Below are 20,166 nucleotides of genomic sequence, written 5' to 3' on the forward strand. Positions count from 1 at the left end.
GCTAGCTTAATCTCCACAACGGCCCCCACAACGCTAAGGATGCCTGGCCTCCACCTTGGGGGTGCCCAGGAGTGGACGCCTCACAGGGAAAGCCAGGATGGGTTCCACAGTGGTATTCGTACAAGCACCTTGAGACCCTTGCGGGTGAGTAGAGCGCTATACAAGTATCAATTTACAATTTTTTACAATTTTACAGTGAGTCAATGAGTGTGTGGTAATGGGTTAAAATGACTGGCAGCACAAACGCTAAGGAGGAACCAAATCCTTACATATATTAGTGGCAACGTGATTGTTTATTGGGCTGGTGTAATATTGGCAATAAAATTGCAATAGGATTATAGCACATGTATCCTGTGCTAGTTTGACAAATGCATTTCTAACAAGCATTGGATTGGCAGATCCAAAACATATGGCTTATACCTAGCTTTGCCAATGTTTTTTTCTTTGCAAAAAAGCTTTGAGACCGTCCATTTTCTCTATTTAGAAGTGTTGCAAGCATTCCTATTTTAAGCTTGTCTGTGCCATTATTTTCTCTGCCTTGCTAGGTAATTTCTATGATAGTCGCTATGGAGAATGTATGCATAATTTGTATCTGTAGGTTTACTTTTGCAGAGTTTCTTATATACAATGCAACATGAATACAGAATTGTCTGTGCTGGTTCTCCTTCTGCAACATCATAGATTGTACCTTTTCAAAGTTGAAAAGTTTCCAGTAGAACTTAACAAAGCTTGCAAGAAAAAGACATGGCAAAAGCCACAGAGTGCTATTTCATTGTTTGTGCTGCCAGTCATGATGAACAGTGGACTCAAATACATCTATGATGCATGGCAAGTCTCTGCTTTCAAACAGCTGCTTGTTTTTCTATAGAGTCCTTGTCTTGCTGGCTACATTTCCTGTTGTCACACTTGGACTATTCAAATCAAATCAAAAATCAAAAGAAGGCTTTATTCGATTGTGATATCAGACAATCATAAAAGCAAGTTAAAAATAAAAATTTCACTACATACAATAATAGTTCAGTTAAGATATTAGTTAAAACACTATTAAACTAACATAGCCCTCTTTCATATAAAACAATTAAGCGGGAATATATTTCCTTTATCTCATCACTTTCCTCATACCTAACAGTCTTAAAAACACATTGCGGAAAGACAAAATGCATTTCTTCGTTACACGCAATTCAATAAGAATATTAATTAGGACGGGGTAAGCTAGCATAGGCCTCTTTCATATGGCATTAAATGAGCATACATTTCCTTTGACTCAGCACTTTCCCAAGAAAATTGCTATCCTAAAAACACTATGCTCGTTGTCCAAGTGTTGTGATGCCAAAAAACCTGGTCGACACTGTCGAAGGCCGAACCACTTTAAGACAGGTACTAAATAAATACTCCTGACGTAGGAATAAAATTTACAAAAAAGAACAACATGAATCGTGGATTGGGCAGAAGTGTTATCGCAGGGACATGGTTGGAGGTCTTGAGCCCAATTGTTCATCTTAGGATAGGTGACTAATCTGTCAAAAAATCATCCTGAATCAGGTTAAAAGGAACCTGTCATGCGCTCCTGGTACAAAGGTTAAATAGGGTTGGATGTTAAAAGAAGTTAAAATCATTTGGTTGTGCAGGACTGTGGGTTTTAATATCTCCGCTGACATTCTAATGGAGTCCAACAGCAAAATACCCTCTTTTCTTAATTTCTTCCTGGTTATTGACCGAATGGTACTAGGGTTAGTAAAATACTATAGATAGCCCAGATCTTAAAAAGAATTACGGACATATCTTATCCATGGGATCCTCGAAGCCCTTTCTAGTTTCAGGGTATCCAAAACGATATCTCTGTTCAGTTTTGCCTCTTCTTTGCTCCAGAGCCTATGCCATAATAGCACGGGCTCAAGTTTTATTAAATCAGAGATGATGGGGAGCCCCAACTCCGCATGGCATATACAAGCTGAAGTACCATTAGGGATGGTTAGAATGTATCGTAGGAAAGAATTTTCTGCACGTTGGGTAGAGAGCATGTCAGTAAACCCCCAGACTCCTGCCCCACAAACTACAGCTGAAACACACTTTGCCTCATACATAGCGATAAGCTCCACTGGTGGTCTTTTGCCCAGTTTCCTAGCAAGGGTAGTGAGGGCGGATGTTGTTTGTAGGAGTACTAATTTTTTAGCTGCATCTTTATGAGCCCAGTTATCGTTTGGGCAAACAAAATACCCAGATATGAAAAACTCTTGGCTACCCCAATCTTCTGTCCTGACACAAACATGTCTCTAGGTTTCTTGATGCCAGGGCCACAACGCATAATGAAAGTCTTGGAAGAATTTATGCTTAGACCAAGATCATTCATACATATAGAAAAACTATCAGCACTCTTTGGAGACCTACTTGTGTGCGGGACATCAGCACTGCGTCGTCCGCAAACAAGAGTGCAGGTATTGGGCATCTGGCCACTTGAGGGGAGCAGCGGTTATCTTTAAGAAGGGCCTCCCCCAATCCATTGATATAAAGGTTAAAAGGAACGGGGCCAGGACACAGCCTTGCCTGACTCCGCTCCTGATCGGGAAAGCAGCCGAGCACTCGCCCTTCAAACCACAACGCACGCGTGCCTTGGCATCGCAATCAAAACATTTAAAAAAAAAATAATCTGAACATCAACTCCAATATCTTCTAAAATTGACCAGAGCTTACTGTGAACCATGCAGTCAAACGCGGCTGTGAGGTCAACAAATGCTAAAAACAGGGTCACCTTCTTAGCCCTCGTGTATTTCCCCACCAGGATGGACACATTTAAACCCTGCTCCACCGTCCCCAATCCGGAACAAAAGCCGTATTGCAGGTCAGATAAAACAGAGTTCTCCTTGGCCTAATCCTGGACGCCTTCTAAAATTATTCTGCCCGCTACTTTGGTTATTGCATCTAGTAGGGATATTGGCCTGTAGCACCCTGGATCCTGTCTATCCCCCTTTTTAAAAATGGGCACAATCGTGGATTCATCCCAGGTAAGCAATGCTGCAGCTAGCAGTAAGCACCTGAACTATAGCAGAGAAGTATTTGCTTTAAACAAGTCTACAAGGCTTCCATCTGGTCCAGGAGCCTTACCACTCTTTCTAACAGAAAGTGCCTGCCCCACCTCATCCAGAGTAAATAGTAGGTCGTGATGCTGGGGTAAGGCCTCCAAAATGTAATCCTCCCATACATATTTATCCATCTCAACCGAGTTTACCTCACCATTATATACTTGTGAGAAATGGTTAATCCATTGTTCCTCCCTAATTGCAATTTCGAGGGAAGGGCCATTCTCACCATGCAGGAATGGTGCCTTGACTGCTCTCCCAAATGCTGCACTGTCTTTAGCCAAAGAGGCTGTGTGTAATGCCTCCCACGCCTCCTTTTTCAGAGTGGTTTATCTGTCCCTGATTGCTCTGGCCAACCTTATCATAGTCAGATTTCTCGGGATCTAATGCAGCTCTTTTTTTAGGTGCGAATAGGCTTGAGTACACCTCGAGTCAAACCATCCCTTTGGATTCCTATTATTACTTTTCCGTCTGAGGGGGGACTCTCTTACTGCATTGGAAATCATGGAGAACGACGCTAAGATGTGGACTGGAGCGGCTGTTTCACTCAGGCATGTCTCTATAGCAAGCTTACACTTATTCACCACTGTCGTAATTAGTGCTTCTTGATCTATCATATTCCAGCACAGGGAAAACCCATTAACACTCCCAATGGCTAGATTTTCTAACAATTGATCCTTATTGTTAGACACGTTAATTTTGCTAGAAGGTAGTTTGATAGCCAAGCATAGAGGGAAATGGTCACGAAGAGAATTGTCTGAGACATAGAAGGAGTGTAACCAGTGTGCCTGACAACTAGATATTAAAACATAATCAATAGTAGAAAAAAAACCCTCTACCATTAAATGTCCAGGGCATGGGGATGGGTGCTGGGCATAGTTCATTAACAAAGTTTAAGTCAAGGCTAAAGATTAATTCATTAAAATTCTCCCCTAAAGTTGAATGCCGGAAGTGTGAAATGCATGCCCCTTCTTCATTTAGGGCTCCGCATAAATTCTTCCCAGCATTGGCACATAGCGCGCGATTAAAATCCCCTACTAATATTAACGTCATGTCTCTTACCAAATTGCTACCCACAGATTTCAACAATTGCAACATGTTATGAACAACAGTTCCTATTTGCTCTGTAGGCATGTTAATATAAAAGTTAGTCAAGACAATAGAGTGTTTAGCGTTGATGTCCAAATTAACTGGTTGGAAATAATGTTCACTAGCAAGCATTGTTATGTTTTTTACATTCATAGTGCACGATATGTATGTGCTTATCCAACCTTACCCTTACCAAACAGACCAACAAATGCTGGGGTGTGAAACATCCTGAACCCATTTAGATGAGTGGCCTCCTTGGTCAATGTTTCTTGGCAGCACATAACCTCATACCTTGAAAGAAAATCCCACCATTGGTGGCTGCCTAATTTGGAGGAGATACCCGCAATATTCCATGAAACGATATTACAAAGGGCGGGCTTACCAGCATTCAAGAGGTTAGTAGAAGATACGATCCCGGGTGGGTCCTCAATTACATTGCTACGTGGGGAGAAGCAATTAAAGGACCATCCCCAATTACATTACTATGTGAAGAAGAAGATTCAAACTGTGGGGCTAAGTCACAAACACATTTGGACACCTAAATTTAACTTAGGGGCACAAGTTCCTTGATTTACAACTTTAAAAGAACACACCCAAAAATGGGCTGGAAGTACGGAAAGAGGTTACTCCACATGGAAATATATTTTCAACATGAAGAAAAAAGACAAAGCTGTAAAGTTCAATTGAACTACAGTGTTGCATTTACGTATCAGTGCATGTAAAATATTTGCTTTTACATTGGCCTACATAGAATACACAAAACTATTTCCAAACAGCTACTGTGAATCAGTGACTGTCTGTTGCAGATTTAATGGCATAGTCCTGAACTCCCCTTTTTTGGTAAATGGAGTCCAATGTTTACCTAGGCCTACCAACATTTCTGATCAAAGATTGGAAAGATTGACGCATGTGTTCTCAGATGTCTCCTTCCTGTCCAGCTACAGTGAATTCATGGAGTCATTGCTACAGTACCTCAATGAGTCATAACACAACTTCAGGTACATAACATACCATAAATCTTTTAGAACTCAGACAGAAACAATTATGATGGTGCAATACATTACAAGTATCATTTTTCTACTAGACCTTTAGATGGATTTAAATCTTGCTGCTCAAAACACTTGGGTACAGGGAAAGAGATATCTCCTTCTGCGACCATTTTAACATGCAGAGCTTACCATTAAATTGAGGGGTCTCTTCCAAAATATCCAAGTGAATCTCTAATGCCTTTCTCTTCCACTTAAAGAATGTCAGCCAGTGCTCTAGCTTCACTGACTTCTTAACATGATTATTGGAAACGTTTTAATAAATCTGAATTTCTGGCAATTTCTCGGATTGCATCCCACACATCCATGTTTCAGCTCATTGTTGCAGCTGCAGACAGGACTGGGGCTAAACGTATTAGTCCTGGACCCAGCCCAAAATGCAAGGTCTACAGGGACTTCTTGACATTGCACCAATGCCACCAGCACTGTTTCTTGTTGGGCTGTGGTAGAGCAGACAACTTGCTTATATATTTTGGTCTTTATTACTTTTGTGATCTGGCAGAGCAGACAACTATGACCTGGAATCACCTACCATGTCTCTAAGCTCAAAAAGGTGGAGAAATCACTCTGATTGTCATTAGCCATGCATCTGGCTCAGCAATTTCTGTCCTCAGGTCGAGGGTTGATGTATACAGAAAACTGATTGCTGCCTAGTGGGGATTTCCTGTGTGGAGAAGCTGCAAAACATTGCCCCACTGCCTACTAGATTGATGTCCAGAGATGAGCTTAGGCCTGTCAATGTGTGTTCCTCAAGAAGGGCCATATTGAAAGGGCTAGAGCTCAGAGAGTGATGCTCCCATAACTAAAACAATGTATTTTGAGTATTTTTGAATATTCCTTCACATTACATGTGCCACTTAAATCAGTGCTCATACCTACCCGCATCATATCAGCGTCTAGCATCTGACACCGTTTGATTCTCTCAAGTTGGATTACCCAATTCCCGACACCTGGCCAGCCTCAGAGCACAGAATTTGGCGTTTTGTTCCTTCTATTCCTTGTTGCGTCATAAGCCTCGAGCTCGTGGTTTTATGGCCCGGATGTTGTAGAGGGTAATTTCAGTGCTCGTGGAGCCTCCTATCCTACTACTTCTAGTAGCACGGTCTCCATTTAGCCTGCAGGAGGAAGGGACATCTGTGGACTATACCACAGCCACTGCCAAATTAATTAAGGATTCCTACACTTTCTGTTGAACCTAGTTGGACCTAGTATCACTCCCCTGAGCCTTAGTTACAACTTCGTCGCCACTGAGTCTGTCCTCCACTGGGAGCCTGGGCTGGGGAGGATGCATGGCATGACAACTGTGGTAGTAATATGGTTGTACAGGGGATTAAACTGAACAAGTGCCCTAAAATAAGTAGATTGACTAGAGCGACTAAAGGAGCCCCCTTTTTGCCAATAAAGTAGACTTTCCTTGAGAAAAAGGCTTGAAAGCGTGATCACTGCTCTCGCAATGAGTGAGACAAGGAGTCTGCTTTGGCAGACTACATGGTCTAGTTTCCCACTCTGCCCCTAAGGAGTAGGGGCAAATGTCCTTGTAAAGTGTGGTCATCACTCCCAGACGCACGTGGGACATGCCAGTCTGAGGCTGAAAGAATCTGTTTTGGGCCCTCCCTCAGTACCGATCCTTAATATTCATAGAAAGCATGTGGGATTTTTGACTTGGCACAAGAATGGGAAGAGGTAATCTACAAACATCCAAGGGGAAAGGAAAACCTACTAAGGCTTCAGCATCCATCAGCAGCTACCGCAGAAGCACCATGGGGGCAATTATTAGGGAGATTAGTGTGGCAGAAGAAAGGATGAACATGGTTTGTCACCAGCAAAGGAAAGATGAAGGGGCAGAAATAAATTGCATACCGAACAAACGTTGGAGTAAAATAGCACTAACTCATCTACCTCTGGACCTGTTTCATTCAAATTCTAAAGCCTATGTTTCTTGTTTACACATCAGGGAAGAACCTGAAGGATTTTAAACTCGTTTGCATCCATATACACCTCCCTAACAAATTTGATGACATATAAGTACCGCACTTGGCCCAAAAACACCTCAGTGGTTTGATAGCTCATGTTTATCAGCTTACAAAACTGTAAAGGTAGCCCTAGAAAAGCTATGTGTGAGCAATGAAGTACGAGGTTTCAGGAGATTGCATAAGGAGGTACTGGATTGTAGAAAGAGTGATATCAACGAAAAAGCTTGCAATTATTTAATGACCGCAAGCAAAAGCAGGGATAGTGGGCATTCTGGAAGATTGTCAACCCCCTCCTTTTAAAGGACTGCAGTCATTAAATGTAGATGCTTAAAGTTATCTGGATGGACCATTTTATCAAGGTCTACGCTGCATCTCATGAAGATGGGTTTAAGGGTGCCCTGGAAGATACATCTTACAACCATTTTAAACCCTCTCATTGAGGTTTCTGTGATTGTTCTTACCGTAAAAAAACACCATTGGAATAGCTCCTGGAACAAATGGCTTCCCAAACATAACATTCCTTTGTGAGCCCTGATGTTAACAAATTTTGTTAGGGCTGCCATGGCAAATGGAATCCCCCCATTCTAGTCCAAGACCACGATTATCCCAATTTGTAAATAGAAAAGGTAACAGGGGCGCTCACACCTACTATTGGTCAATCTGCTAGCTTAAATGGACTATAATGAGTTTAGAGAGAGTATTCATAGCCAGACTGGAATCTTGAGACACAGACAATTTAATTCCTCCAGAGGTCCAGCTTGACTTTTGCCAGGGGATGCAGACTTTTGAACATTATCTCAATTTATAATTATACTCTGATTAGAAAATACACAAAAGCAGAGGGAGGTGGGGTATACTTGGCATTTATAGGTCTGAACTGCACCTTTGATACAGTCAGCAGATCAAAGATCTGATTCATCATGGAGGTGAAGGAGTATGACATTTTCCAACTTTGAGCCATGCACACTGATGTCACAGCATGGGACCTGTTAAATCTGAAAAAGGGGTGCGCTAAGGCTGTGTGCTGGCAGAACTTCTATTCACACTGTGAATTAACCAGCTTGAGAAATATCTGGTGAGCATTGGGAAAGTTGTACTCCAATCTCCCAATTCCTGTCCTAAAATATGTGGATGCTTCAGTCCTATTGACTAGAACTGCCAATGGTCTCCAGAGCTTTCAGGATGGTTTACAGGTTTTCCGAGGGACCAGGATTTAACCACTAATCTAACTAAGTCATGCACAATGATATGTGGAACAAAAAACGCAAGAAAGCGTGCCTGTTATATTGACAAGACTCATGTTAGGCAGGTGCAAATCTTCACTAATCTGGTAGTCCCATTCCATTCTTCTCTTAAATGGGGTAACTTTTACACCTTATGGCATCAGCAGTTTTGTAGATCGATTGCGTCCCTTTTTAGATTTGCTTTCAAAGTGAGGAACAAGCTGATAAAAGAAAAGCTACCCACTCATATTAGTAAATGTGAATCTCTGGTATTGTAAGGAGCAGGGTTCTGGGGCACTCAGGGATTGAGCTCCTGCAGAGAGCGGAAAACAATTTTTGGAAATGGTTGCTCTCGGTTCCTGGTGGGTGGTCCACCTTTGTCTACTACAGTGAGCAGGGTCTTCCTCATCTCATGGATTAAATTAAAATCCAATCTCTTTTATTGGAGATCTCTATATGTGCTATTCAGGGGGCAAACTTTTCACAAGCTGTGCTAATAGAATGTTTGTCCCTGTTGTTGGGTTGCATAAAAGAATTTTTTTAGATCTTGGGAGTTCCAGTGCTCTTTTCAGACCCGGAATCTATGGGGCCTAAACCAAAGAGAAGGTTAAACAGCTGTATCTCAATCATAGTGAAAATGTGAGCCCGGGGTTGTGAAAAACATCTGTGCTCTCTCACAGTGATTTACTGACATTTAAGGGACGAGAAACCTATCTCCTTTTTGTAAAAAATCCTCAGCATAGGTTTTACATGACACGTCTCAGACTGAACAACATACACCACCTTGTTTTGTTTCCTTGTAGTGTCCACACCTCTAGAAACCGCACGCTATGGCAATTCAATGACCCTTCAAAGCAAAGGACATTGCTCTGTTTTTTATTTTGGCACATTATTTTCTGCTGCTTGGAAACATAATCTATTTCTGACTTTGAAGATCATTTAACATTAAACAATGCAGGTCAGAACTGAAGGCACTAAAGCAACTTCTATCAGAAAAGTGCTGTCTAGCTGCAATTAGTGTTATTCAAAGTGCTTTGGAGACAAGAAAGTTTCATGGCAAAGCAGACCACTAACAACAGGATGAACTATACTGAAACCTTAAGTTTTTTTTCCAATTGTAATATATGGTGACAAGGTTTCTACTTGAAAAGGTTTATGAATTTTTTACTGTTTTGCATACAATATGTCAAATGATACATATTTTAATGATGAATGTATTTCATTTTGAATCTGTACTTTTATAACTTTTTAGGTCAAATAAAGATAAGAGGAGTATTTTGGGGCATTCAGTGTCTGGCGTGGGGTCTGACGACACAGGGGTAAGTTGAAGTTTGGCTTATCTACCGACATATGTTTAACCCCTGGGAACCACTTTCATTTGATAAGAAGGGCCTGAATAAGAGAAGATTTTCATTTGATAGACAATATGCTAGAGCAAAGGTTTGGCATATTTAATTCCATGTGGTGGATTTTTCACTCAAGGGGAATCTTCAGACATAGAATTTGTCACTTCCACCAAATTAAAGGATTTTCCATTACCCAACCAGAAATCTTTCTCTACTGGTTGTGGTATAGCTAGAACAGGTTTTGGTGTTCTCAGAATATTAGATGAACAGGCATGCATGGGTATCCACGTTCAATGTAGGATTGTATAAATGTCTAACGCTTACAATAAATATATCAAACAGCCTCCTTTAGAGATATGCACTAGGGACATTAAGAATTTCATTTGCTATAAGGTTAGAAATACTCAAGGTGAATATATTTTCCTTTACATCCATGAAATTAACATTTCATCCCTATTTGTTAATTTAAATATTGAATGTAAAATGTATCTCACCATTTTTTGCATGTCGCTGGCAGGTGGGACAACGCTTTGCCTCAATTCATTGTGTTTGTCGCAAATCGCCTTTTGAATGCCAGCATTATCAGTTTCCAGTCCAGGAACAAAGCTCTGAAAATATAATCAATGTAAATAATTGATCTTATGCTTCCAAATAGCATGCACTGTTGAAACATGCAGTGAGAACAGCATGCATACAGTTTAGTATGCTGAGATGAGGTTTTGTCAACCACATAAAGTGTACAGAAGAAATACAGTTCCCCTTATCCAGTCCTGCATTTCTGGATATTACCAACAATAGGCATTGCAGAATGTTCCTTTGTTTGATGATGTCTGTTTGGGCTTTGACATCTTTCACAGGTTGGCCCCTTTAAAGTTCACTCACAGGTTGTGGAGACATAAGGCTCAAAATCTGGTCCAATCAAAACAAGACAATGGTGGCTTTGTGGGCATCCACTCTGTCAGTGCTACAAATCCCTTATCACGGGCAGTATTTTTTACAAAGTCTTACGTACCACATAATATGAACAGTGGTTTGCAAGCCAGTTTATAATTGGCCATACTCCCTCATGTGAAAGATGTCTATCGATGTATATATTTGGCTATTTGTACGTTTATTTCTTTATCTGGCAATGTTCTGTGGGTTTCCAAATGAAACATGACTAGCTGCATTGAGAAGCACGAGTGCAACTATCAAGCCATTCTTGACTGTGCAGTTAATGGTAACAGGAGTATTTTAAGGTGGTGTTCTCATTTGCAATTTATTGTACTGATGCTGTAAATATTGTTTTTACGCCAAGGACAGAGAGGTGTGTACTGCTTTCATTTTTGAGTGCTTAGCAGAGAGTGAGTAGGTATTGGTTTGTCTAAGTTACTCCCGGGGTCTTCACAGTATGCTTGCCTTGCCCATCTATTTCCTTTTCTCTATTCGTCCTGTTTGTCCATTCATCTAGGTTCCTGCCTACATTAGAACATTGGAATGTTGATCGCTTCTTCGAAGACAATGGAGTGCTCTGGGCTTCTAATGGCTCATAGAAGCCCGGAGCATCAACATTCCAATGATGCTGCGAACAAAGGCCTCATGGAGCCTGAGGGGATTTCAACCCCAAAGGACTCTATGAGGCCTTTGTTTTACAAATTAAAACATTCTGCCCTCTAGGGGCAGAATGTTCTCATAGTTTTGGAGGCCTCCGTAGCGGGCTCTATCGGCCATTAAAGGCCCACTCCCTTGATAACGCTGGAGCACTCCTTCAATGGCAGGTAGAGACTGCTACATCAACTTTAAGGTTATAATATGTTTTTGCTCATTTATTGCAGGTTGTTTTTAAATAGACGCAAACCGCTGAGTCCTGATTGTGCCTCTGAGGAAGAGGTCTCTCGTCTGCTCCATCATCAAGTGGCCTAAAAAGTGAGATGGACACACAATATTCAGGAAGGGGCAAGCTATATCTTTAACAGGTTTAATATAAAGAGGGACAGGGGATTAATGCTGCAGCAATGAAATTAAGTACTGCCTGCAGGATACTCCGGGGTTGAACTTCATGCTACTACTGAAGTCTAGCACAGCGCTAGCGGTTAGGGTTCTATGAATTGAATAGCTGATACCTCGGAGGGACCATACCCTAATGGCTATTGACCAGGATCCTTAAAAAGAAACCCTGGTAGCGTACTATTTAAAATATTGTTGCAAGGAATCCTTGGGTGTAGAGATGTTTGTTTACTTTGCCATGATCAGTTGGACCATTCCTTAAATAGATTCTGACTGTGACCACTTAATGAGGTCAAAGTCTGCATAACAATAGTAACCCTGACACAAGCATGCCTGTTTCTGTGTATGCGACTCCTAATTTGAGCTAGGCTTGATACATTTTACAGAGGCTCAGAGAATGCCAAGAGCAAGAAAGAAAACAACAAGGCAGAGACAGAGAGGCCCAAAAAAGTATTACAGTCCAGCAGGATACATAGAGCCCACTTGCAGAAGCTGTAAAACTGTGCTGCTAGCATGTATGAGGCAGGCTAAGACCTACGGTTATTGCACCATTGGGAAAAGCGACTCAATGAACATAAAAAAGACAAACCTAAGATCAGTTCATCTGCACAAATCCATCAAACAGAGAAAGTGCTGAGGGCTACAACTCACATTGGCACCCTAATTTTGTGCCTCGGATACTTTTGCATTATAGGAGGTTCCACAGACACTTGCTTTGCCCCTTCTATAATATGAATCACACTGGCACACATATTGAAAAAGAGTTACTACAATGGGGTGTTCCCCCATTTACTTTTTGCACCACAATTCAGACACGGAACGAGAGGCAAAGAAGGTGTTGGAAGGTGTGCTGACTGAGCGGCACTTAGGGTTGGCACACGATCAGTGTGCACCCGATGGACATCCTAAGGAAGGGATGGGCTGCCACAAGAGAGATTTTCAAATACCCTTCTAGATGGGTGGATACCAACCCCCTCTTCAAACAGGAGCTCATCTGTCTCCACTGAAAGTCAGAGTTCTGGTTTCAAACCAGACTCTGCCTCCCACGAACAAGCTCACCTTAGCACAGGCACGAACTGTCAATGTTTGCACTAGCCCTGAGAACAATTTATTTTTTAGCGCAACAGAGCAAGCTGTTCTGGTCTGCTCCAAGTGCATTGAGTTAGAGAGGCAATCCAGTGCATACAAAGACAGTGCTCTGAATATGTAATCCGTGCCTGATCTTTTTTTATATGTATATCATCATCATGCCCTCGCAGACACCACAATAGCAACCCTTAAAGACATTCTACAGGGCACAGAATGTCTCATCCAAGGCCTGGACAAATATAATCAAGTCCTTCCCCATCCTGATGGAGCTCCAACTGCTTCCTTTGTTGGCCTGCACCATCTTCAAAACTAGCTACATCATTTAAAAGGCCATCACAACTGGCACCACTGCTTATCTTGCAGACACGCTCATCATCTTTAGTGACTCTAGGCACAGGCACACCCACATCCAAGACACCATGAGATTGCAAATTATGAAGTGTAAAAAGAGAAAAAACAACCCAGAAGGCCTTTTCCATCTATGTACCCAGGATCAGTAACAACATCCCCAAATCCACCTGGCCTGCCCCTAAGCTGCTCCAATTTTTGAAAGATTTGAAAGCTCAATTCTTTAAAAAACACTAAGGGCCTGATTACGATTTTGGAGTACGGGTTGCTCCATCACAAATGTGACAGATATTCTGTCCTCCGTATTACGAGTTCCATTATATCCAATGAAATATATTGGAACTCGTAATACGGCGGATGGGATATCTGTGATGTTTGTGATGGAGTAACCAGTCTGCCAAACTCGTAATCAGGCCCTTAATCACAATGCATTAACCATCCACATGCCAGATACTTCTCCTGTAACTCGATTACTTTATACTTCTCTTTGATCCTGTACAGTGCTTCGTTGGCTTTTAGCCTAGCTTCTGGTAAAGAAATACTATATATATTCATTGAAAAACCATGGGTTTCAGGCATGTTATAGTTAGAAATTAGCGTTTAAAAAACCTTAGAAATTCACTGAAAAAACAATAGGTTTTAGGGAAAGTTATAGTTAGTTGCATATTTCACTCGTACAAAACCATAGAAATTCCCCCGTTATAGTTAGTTCAGCTAACTATAACTCGTGCCCCCGCAATGCACTGCTGATGACGTCACATATTACATCACTCATGACATGGTCAGTGACATCACTGATGACATCTCAAATGACATCACTGATGACATCATCCAGTGATTGTGTCTTTCTGTAAAATTTCGATATGTTTAATATATATAGGGAAAGGCGTATTGAAGAATGAGTGGGTGTATAAGTGTCTGAATGGATGATTTAGTAGGTGCGTGACTGACTCTATAAGTGAGTGATTAAACTTATCTTACTGAATGCATTGGTTAGTGAGTAAACTGTGTGAATGTCTGTATCCATCTGTCTGTTGGTGTGTAAGCGACTGCGAATAGCTATTTGAGTGTCTATATGGGTTATTGATTGGTTGTCTGAGTATCTCTATGGGTGCCTGAGTGTTTGTGTGGGTGGGGTGTGTGTGACTCTGTACATAGGTGTGTGAGTGGGTGATTCACTGGGTGCATGGTTTCAAGAGTTTATCAGTGATGGACTGTATGGGTGGGTGAGTGTGTGTATGGGTGTGTTACTGAGTGAATGTATATCTCAGTTGTATATGTGTTAGTAACTACATATGTGAAAGTCAGTATATATGTGTGTTGGAGTATATAAATGGCTATAAGTGAGAGTGTGTGATTGTGAGAGTGGCTGTATGGATGAGTCTGTCCTTGTACCAGTGATTGTATAAGAGCGTAAGTATGTGCTAGTATTTGTATGGGTAAGTGAGCTGGTGTGTGTATACTGTATACGTGAGTAAATGGCAGTGTGATTAATTATTTGCATGACTGACTAGGTGTGTGAGTACCTCCATGGATGAGTGGTGGTGTGTGAGTTTCTATATAGGTGTATGAGTGCATATGATAGTCTTGTACTGAGTGACCATAAGTATGAGTGATTGTACGGGTGAGTGAGTGGATGTGTGTGTAAACCTAAGAATCAGTGAGTGGGTATGTAGTTATTGGTGTTGGAGTGTCTATGGTTTTGAGAATGGCAGTCTGTAATTTAGAGTGAGTGTATCAAAGGTTATATTAGGGTGTGAGACGATGCATCAATTTATCACATGGATGATGTCATCAGTGCTGTTGTCAGTGAAGTCATTTGAGATGTCATCTGTGATGTCATCAGTGAAGCAATATGTGATGTCATCAGCAGTGCATTGCGGGGGCGCGAGTTATAGTTAGCTGAACTAACTATAACTATAAGGCGCAAATTTCTATAGTTTTGTACAAGTGAAATGTCCAACTAACTATAACTTTCCCTAAAACCTATGTTTTTTTGTGAATTTCTACGTTTTTTTAAATGCTAATTTCTAACTATAACATGCCTGAAACCTATGGTTTTTTTCAGTGAATTTCATAGGTTTTCTAAATGCTAGTTTCTAACTATGCCTACAGAGGTAGGACATGTGAAGAAAGAAGAAAAAACGCACAGAAAGAAGCAAAAGAAATGCAGAAAGAGGCAACAGAAGTCCACAAAGACAAAGAAAATTGCAGGAAGAAGCAAGACGTGCAGAAAGAACCAACAGAGGAGCAGAGAGAGGCCTTGTTGCAAAATCATCCTGTGCCCACAACTTTTTCAAACGGGTACTGGTGGTAACTGACTGACTAACCAGGCCTAGAGCCAGGGCTATGACACTTAGAATACAGTGAAAACACCTACATACTCTAGGGAACACTATGCGTTGGGGTACCCCTGTGATTAGCATGACCTCCTCTGTAACACCCTAGTACATGATAGGGCAGGGGGATTAAAACGACCTATTAAAATGTGCCACAAGGCGGGTTTGCACAGTCGTGAAGGGGGGGCCTGAGGTGACATGTGGCACATTTTAAGTTGGGGGATAAAGTCCCCTTGAATCCTGAGGGTCCCTGGGGTCCAACTAGCCCACCAGGTACCTCCAGTAAGCGCCACAGAGCTGCGTTGCAGAGAGGTGTAAAAAGTGCTTGGCCTGGGCCACCTCTCTGCAGCGCAGCGCAGTGGCACTTACTGGAAGCACCTGGTGGGCTAGTTGGCCATCAGGGGCCCTGAGGGTTGAAGAGGAAATAATTTCCCATCTTAAAATGTGCCACAGGGTGTCTTTACACACGTCTACTCAGGCCCCGCCCCTTCGCTTCACCACTGTGTAAACACACCCTATGGCACATTTTAAGTTGGGGGATTAAGTCCCCACAAATCCTGAGTGTCTGTGGGGTCCAACTAGCCCACCAGGTACCTCCAGTAAGCGCCACAGAGCTGCGTTGCAGAGAGGTGTAGAAAGGGGCTTTGTCTGGACCACCTCTCTGCAACGCAGGTCTGTGACGCTTACTGGAGGTACCAGGTGGGCTAGTTGGCCCCTAGGGGCCCTCAGGATTGAAGGAGAATGAATTCCCCAACTGACAATGCCCCACAAGGTGTGTTTGCACACGTTACCTCAGGCCCCACCCCCTCCCTTCACCACTGTGTAAACACGCCCCATGGCATGTTTTAAGTTAGAGGATTAAGTCCCCTCGAATCCTGAGGGTCCCTGGGGTCCAACTAGCCCACCAGGTACCTCCAGTAAGCGCCACAGAGCTGCGTTGCAGAGAGGTGTAAAAAGGGGCTTTGCCTGGACCACCTCTCTGCAACGCAGGTCTGTGGCGCTTACTGGAGATACCTTTTGGGCTAGTTGGACCCAGGGACTCTTGGGATCAGAGGGGACTTAATTCCCCAACTTAAAAGGCGCCACAGGGTGTGTTTGCTCATGTCACCTCAGGCCCAGCCCCCTCCCTTCACCACTGTGTAAACACACCCTGTGGCCATTTTAAGTTGGGAGATTAAGTCCCCTTGAATCCTGAGGGTCCCTAGGGTCCAACTAGCCTACTAGGTGCTTCCAGTAAGCGCCACAGTGCTGCGTTGCAGAGAGGTGTAAAAAGGGGCATGGCCTGGACCACCTCTCTACAACGCAGCGCAGTGGCGCTTACTGGAAGCACCTGATGGGCTAGTTGGCTCCCAGGGGCCCTCATGGTTGAAGGGGAATTATTTCCCCAACTTAAAATGCGCCACAGGGCATGTTTGCACACGTCACCTCAGGCCCGGTCCCCTCCCTTCACCACTGTGTAAACACGCCCTGTGGCCGTTTTAAGTTGGGAGATTAAGTTCCCTTGAATCCTGAGGGTCCCTAGGGTCCAACTAGCCCACTAGGTACCTCCAGTAAGCGCCACAGAGATGCATTGCAGAGAGGTGGAAAAAGGGGCACTGCCTGGACCACCTCTTTGCAACGCAGCGCAGTGGTGCGTACTGGAAGCACATGGTGGGCTAGTTGGCCCCCAGGGGCCCTCAGGATTGAAGTGGAATTAATTCTCCAACTTACAACTCGCCAGGGGGTGGGTTTGCACAATTGTGAAGGAAGGGGGTGGGGCCTGAGGTGACATGTCTGCAAACACGCCCTGTGGCCCGTTTTAAGTTGGGGAATTAATTCCTCTTCAATCCTGAGGCTCCCTGGGAGCCAACTAGCCCACCAGGTACCTCCAGTATGTGCCAGGGAACTGCGTTGCAGAGAAGTGTTCAGAGGTAACGCCCCTTTTTACAACACTCTGCAACGCAGCTCCATGGCGCTTACTGGGAGTACCTGGTGGGCTAGTTGGCCCCCGCAACTCTGTAATCAAGCCCCGGGGGGGGGTCACGGTCCCTGGGACTGCGGGGGCCCCCGCTAGCCCCTGCAAACATTTTTAGCAAATGCCCCCGGGACCTGGCCCACCCGGGGGCCTCAATTAAATGATGCTCCACGTAGTTCCCCGAAATAAAAAAAAATGCTTTTTCTGGGGCTGGGGTCCTTGTGGGACCCCCTGAGCAGGCCTAGGGGGTCAGGGTGTTTCTACCCTGTACCCTTTTCGTGTTTTGAGCGTTTGTTTTTCTCTTTTCTTATTCCTCGGTTCTACCGAGGCACAAGATGGCTGCCAACACTTTCTGGTTTGGACTGTTGATAGCCAATTAGCATTAAGATCGTGATCGGGAGGGTGCGGGGATCCTCTGTGTCTCTAGATATCACTATTTTTATTTCTTAATTTCTCAAAAACTGCTGAACGGATTTACACCATTTTTAAGAAGGTCGCTTTCTGAGCCAAGCAGTACCTTTTTGCCAAATTTGGTGTAATTCCGTTCAGCAGTTTTTGCTATAACAGTATCTAAAGTTTACTATGGGAAAATGATTTTTCACCACTCTTTTTTGAATTTCTCAGGAACTACTGAACAGATTTACACCATTTACAAAAAGGGCGCTTTCTGAACCAAGGGCTACCTTTTTGCAAAATTTGGTGTAATTCCGTTCAGCAGTTCGGGCTGTAGCCGTGTCTAAAATTTCCTATGGGAAATAACATGGGGAAAATGTGTTTTGGGACCCCCTTTTTTCTCGGCCCCGCTTGATGAATCACCCCCAAACTTTCTGGATAGGAGCGGACCGCAATGGGCCATTAGTTTTGAAAATTTTGCGAAGATTCAACAACCGGCGCCAAAGTTATTGGGAATAGAATGTTATGATTTTCCTATGGATTATACGTCCTAACTATAACTACCTACTGGCGACCGCCAGTAGGTAATATCTCTATATATATTTTTTTTGTTATGGAATTACTTAATACTATATATTTATAATATTTCTATAACAAAAATTGACAAATATATTTAGGCTTTCCACTTTTTAGTTTCTGTTGTGAATTTCCCTGAGTTTTATCAGTGTTTTCCAATGTTTTCAAAGCTGCAAAAAACAGTGGTTATCAGTGTATGCTCTTTTTGCTCTGTACACAATCAGAGTTATATTTTTTCAGTGTTTATAAAGGATTTTGCCTCTATTTAATTTCTTCCCTCATTTATTCCTTTTGTCACTTCCTTTCAGCTTCTAACGCTGGTGACCTTTCATTATTTATTTCACCTCCCTGCCTGTCTCATTTCTCTTTTATTCAAGCTCATTTTCCCAGCTCCAACCCAATGTCAAGGATGTGCATGGATTGAGAAGTATTTGCACCTCATTAACATGTTATTGCTGCAGATAAAATGTTATTGGTGGATATTTAACCATCTTCCTGCTGCTCTATTTTTCAGAAAAAAGGCAAAGTTTCTATTTTAAATATATATTGTGGGTGCTTAGTATTTTGTTATTGCAGGTCAGTGTCACCCTGCCTTGGTTTTTATCTTGAGACACCAAGAAATTACAGTGGTAATAAATGTACTATTGCTGCCGAATTCACCCTATTTCATTATTACAAGCAGTTCTTGTGTATACAAAAGCAGTCAAGATGGAAACTTCATGGCGCTGCATACGCTCAGAAGGTGCCTGTGCCATTGCTCTGGTTGAAATTATGGGGTCAGCAGCATGTACTATGAAATGCCGAGCAATTCTTGCCTCTTTTTTTTTCTTGTACTCTAACTTGTGGATTTTCTGAGTAAATGTATTCACCAAAGGCAGTGCATACATTTCAGTTAACTGGCATACAGAACCCTTTGAGGCATCCGCATGGGACACAGGAGATATTTGTGATAAGGTGCTTGACCCTCCAGTATGAATCAAAGCATTGGCATGTGTTTAACACTAAAACAGTACACACTCTCCATGCCACTGGAATCAAGCTATCCTGGCTGACGAGGGCTGAAAGCCCGAAACCGGTCCTAGGATGCTTGTTTCCAGTCCAGGGAGGACCTGGCTTGGCAGTTCGGGCTGGACTGTTCCCATGGGGCACAGGGTCAAGACTGATTTGCATATGGCTGGGTTCAAACTGGAATGGCATGGTGAGCAAAAAAACGATGGATTTAGGCCCAGATCTCTGTACTGGGGTGAATGTATGACATTGTTCTGCATTCTGTCCATCAATTGTTATTTTTGCATTTGTCACCCCGAGTGGGAAGGGTATGCTCAGACGTGAGTCCCTTGCTCTCCATGCCACTGGAATCAAGCTATCCTGGCTGACGAGGGCTGAAAGCCCGAAACCGGTCCTAGGATGCTTGTTTCCAGTCCAGGGAGGACCTGGCTTGGCAGTTCGGGCTGGATTGTTCCCATGGGGCACAGGGTCAATACTGATTTGCATATGGCTGGGTTCAAACTGGAATGGCATGGTGAGCAAAAAAACGATGGATTTAGGCCCAGATCTCTGTACTGGGGTGAATGTATGACATTGTTCTGCATTCTGTCCATCAATTGTTATTTTTGCATTTGTTACCCCGAGTGGGAAGGGTATGCTCAGACGTGAGTCCCTTGCTCTCCATGCCACTGGAATCAAGCTATCCTGGCTGACGAGGGCTGAAAGCCCGAAACCGGTCC

General features: G+C 42.9%; 1 protein-coding gene across 1 annotated transcript in view; it reads right to left on the reverse strand.

Annotated features, from left to right (window-relative positions):
* The window catches only part of LOC146822017 (cysteine-rich venom protein helothermine-like), a 111,825-nt gene that overhangs the window by 79,078 nt on the left and 12,581 nt on the right, over window positions 1-20,166 (reverse strand). The window contains exon 3 of the mRNA XM_085613118.1: window positions 10,249-10,362. Within this exon, the coding sequence (XP_085469244.1) occupies window positions 10,249-10,362 (114 nt within the window). The remainder of the gene's footprint in view (window positions 1-10,248; window positions 10,363-20,166) is intronic.

Source organism: Triturus cristatus, chromosome 6 (genome assembly GCF_964204655.1).
Source record: "Triturus cristatus chromosome 6, aTriCri1.1, whole genome shotgun sequence".
NCBI lineage: Eukaryota > Metazoa > Chordata > Amphibia > Caudata > Salamandridae > Triturus > Triturus cristatus.